General features: G+C 39.0%; 1 protein-coding gene across 1 annotated transcript in view; it reads right to left on the minus strand.

Moving 5' to 3' along the window:
* Window positions 1–2,669, minus strand: part of PPFIBP1 (PTPRF interacting protein, binding protein 1 (liprin beta 1)) — a gene marked incomplete at its 5' end in the record, with an annotated part of 31,757 nt that extends 29,088 nt beyond the window's left edge. The window contains 2 exons of the mRNA XM_008947008.1: window positions 150–264; window positions 2,577–2,669. Of these exons, the coding sequence (XP_008945256.1) occupies window positions 150–264; window positions 2,577–2,669 (208 nt within the window). The remainder of the gene's footprint in view (window positions 1–149; window positions 265–2,576) is intronic.
* Window positions 2,670–3,023: the final 354 nt, after the last annotated feature.

The following is a 3,023-nucleotide window of genomic DNA, read 5'->3' on the forward strand; positions in this document are numbered from 1 at the left end:
CTGCTAAATTCATTAGAAGAAGTAAACATGCAAGTCAGAAACTATATGAAAATTCAAGCTTTTATCTGTTATTTCCTGTATTCCTGGAAACATGACCTCAGATGAGGTAACTGAAGAAGACACGGTGAGAGAGCCTCCCTTTTTCTTACCTCTGTCCAGTATTTCAATTGCTTCTCCTTTCAGCTTGCAAACTAATTTCTCTTGCAACCTTTTTACTTCAGCTTCCTTCTGCTCTAGTTTGTCTTTCAAAGCTGCTAGCTCATCCTGTAAGACACAGAGTCACTCAGTGACAGCTTCCACATGCATGAGATGTTTCCAAAATACAGTAGACAGGTCCTCAGCTGGTGGAGATGACCAAGGGCCCCCTGACATTTACACTGGCTGAGGGTACACACACCAATCTGACTCTGAACATCACTACAGACTGCTGAGTCCATAAGGGGGCAAAACCAGTGGGCCTATGGTCTGAAAGCGTCAGTATCACTGAAAAGACATTTTACATGTAAATTTAAAAAAAGACAGAGTAAAGCAAAAAGAACCAAAAAAACCCCAGTTTTCTTATTTATTTAACCTTGAAGAGACAGAAAAAGTGCAGGTGATGAGGCTGAGTGCTAAAACTTTTGAATGCTTATTTTGGTATTTATAAGGCATTTTGCATGTTTGAAACTGGACAATGATGGAACAGTTCTTGCACCAGGCTGAGGACAGTTTCAGAAATAACCACTGCTTCTATGAAAGTAAAATCAATCACACCACCATCAAGCACACAAACACATACTGGAAAGCAATTCAGATGAAAATGTGGTACCTCTGCCATAATCTGGATTTGTTAATCAGGCAATAGGAAAGAAAGCTTAGAGTTGAGATTCATGGAAATAAAGCAGATGGTATTTGGGGGAGTTGGGGTGTATTAGATAAATGCTGTCAAATTTTAACTTAGATCTAACCATCTGCACTAGCAAGTGACTGGCACGGACCCACACATTTAACTTTTTAAAATTTGAGTCAAATCCTACCTAGTTTAGTAACATGTTTCTTTGATGTCCAAGGATATCTTGTGCAACAACATCATCAAGACAAGACCCTCAGTGCAAATGTACTCAACACTGAAGATGTAATTTGTTCTTTGTAAACAAAACCAAAACAAGGCAGACTCATAACTTGGGCATTTACAGCTTCTAACTGAAGTTTTTAATTCTTAAAGGAATAAACCAAACTAGAATACTGAGGCTTAGGTATATTTCTAAGCTTCCCCCTAAACTACGGCTCAGACTACAGAATTTCCTGAAATTGGTACCTGTTTGCTCTAAAGCATCTTGAAAATAATAGATAGATTTTAAAACTGTTAAAAAATCAAAGCTTTTTCCAGAGTAATAGCTGGGCAATACAATCCTCCAGCGCTCCAGCTTGGTTCTGATTTTAATGGGACTTCTGCCAGTGTAGGATCCATGTTTCACCAAAACAAGACCATCTTGGTCACTTGAAAAGCTGCTGTTAAACACATGGGCAAATAGAGCTGCACGTGTTTGTCAATGTGTATTTCTTCCCCTGATTAGAAACATGATATGTGAATATAGACATGGGAGAAGGGAGAGTGTAAAAGAGTAATTATTTTCTAGCTAGTTTCCGTTAATAAATTTTTTCTAAGAAGGTGAGAAAAAATTCTGTTTGAATAGTGGATGTAACCTACAGAAGAGGCAATCTTCCCTTGAAAGGGAAATTATTTTAACCAGAGTCTAATTCCATTATGTGTAACTTATGTGAAGTATACAACACTAAAATCCTCTCCCATCCAGTATATAAGCTGTTTACAAGGAATATCTGCATAAAGAGCTTTCCACATCTAATGAGAAGGGGTGCATTGCATATCAACATACAACAATTAATGAAGAACAGCACATGACAGCATGATGTAAGACAGACCATAAAATGGTACAACATGAAGGATTCAAAACAGGCCCAATGTTATCCAGAAACTACTACACCTTTAGCATCTGGCTTTTTTGCTCCATCCGCTGCTTTTCATACTGCATCTGACCCACTTTGATTTTCATACTAGAAAGTTTGGCCATTAAAGACTGGTAACAGAGACAGAGGAGTGAGAGAAAACTAAAGATAGAAAAGAGACAAGGCTAAATGGCAAAGAAAAGTTAGACACTTACAGAAACAGGCTGCTAGCATTACTTAGGTGAATGCTTTCTCTTCAGAAGTGGCTGATTTTTAACACATTTAGGAAAAAACAAATGCTCAGCTTTGGTCACACCTAGTCACATGACTTCTGTACTACAACTGGTGTTTCTTGATACATGTGAAACAAGGGTCTAAACAAGTAATAAATTTACTGTTAACAGCCAGTTGCATGGCAAGTTATCCTTCATAAAAAACAATGACGAGATCTGAAAAACGATAGCATGAAATTTGGAAACAACCCCTGTTGCTAAGTGACTACCATGAAACCCCTGGGCCTGAGTGTGCTCAGGATGTTGCAGCGTGCAGGCAAGGGCTGGGAAAAAGAGAACAAACTTCTAAAGCCTGACTGACAACTGTCTCTCCTTCTTCCCCTCAGCGTGACTTACTTTGGTTGTTTTCAGTTTTTTCTCATATTGGAGCCTTTCGTTGTCCATGTCTCCCACTCTCAATCGCAATTCACTTATTTCCTGCATCAAATCCTGAGTGATGGGAAAAACAAAACCATAAACAATGAAGAAGTTCAGTAAACAGAACAGCTACCCATTGTTAGGACTGTAAAAAACCAGCAGCAATAAAAGGTACGCCATATACAAAAACACACCACCCAAATTCAAAGCCAAGTCAAGCAATTCAGAGCTTCAGAGATATTCAGGACTGTATTTCACAGTTCCTGCACTGCTGCATTGAATGCAAAAGGGCAGAGGACAAAGGCTGACAATTGGAAATAATGTTCCCTGTGTTGAGGTCCAAGAAAGGCCTCCTGTCCCTCTGGCTGCTCAACTGCTTGTATGTCCACCACTACAAGTGGGTAATGGAAAATGATAGCAACTATC

This window comes from Merops nubicus, unplaced genomic scaffold, assembly GCF_000691845.1.
Source record: "Merops nubicus isolate BGI_N331 unplaced genomic scaffold, ASM69184v1 scaffold29619, whole genome shotgun sequence".
NCBI classification, from domain to species: domain Eukaryota; kingdom Metazoa; phylum Chordata; class Aves; order Coraciiformes; family Meropidae; genus Merops; species Merops nubicus.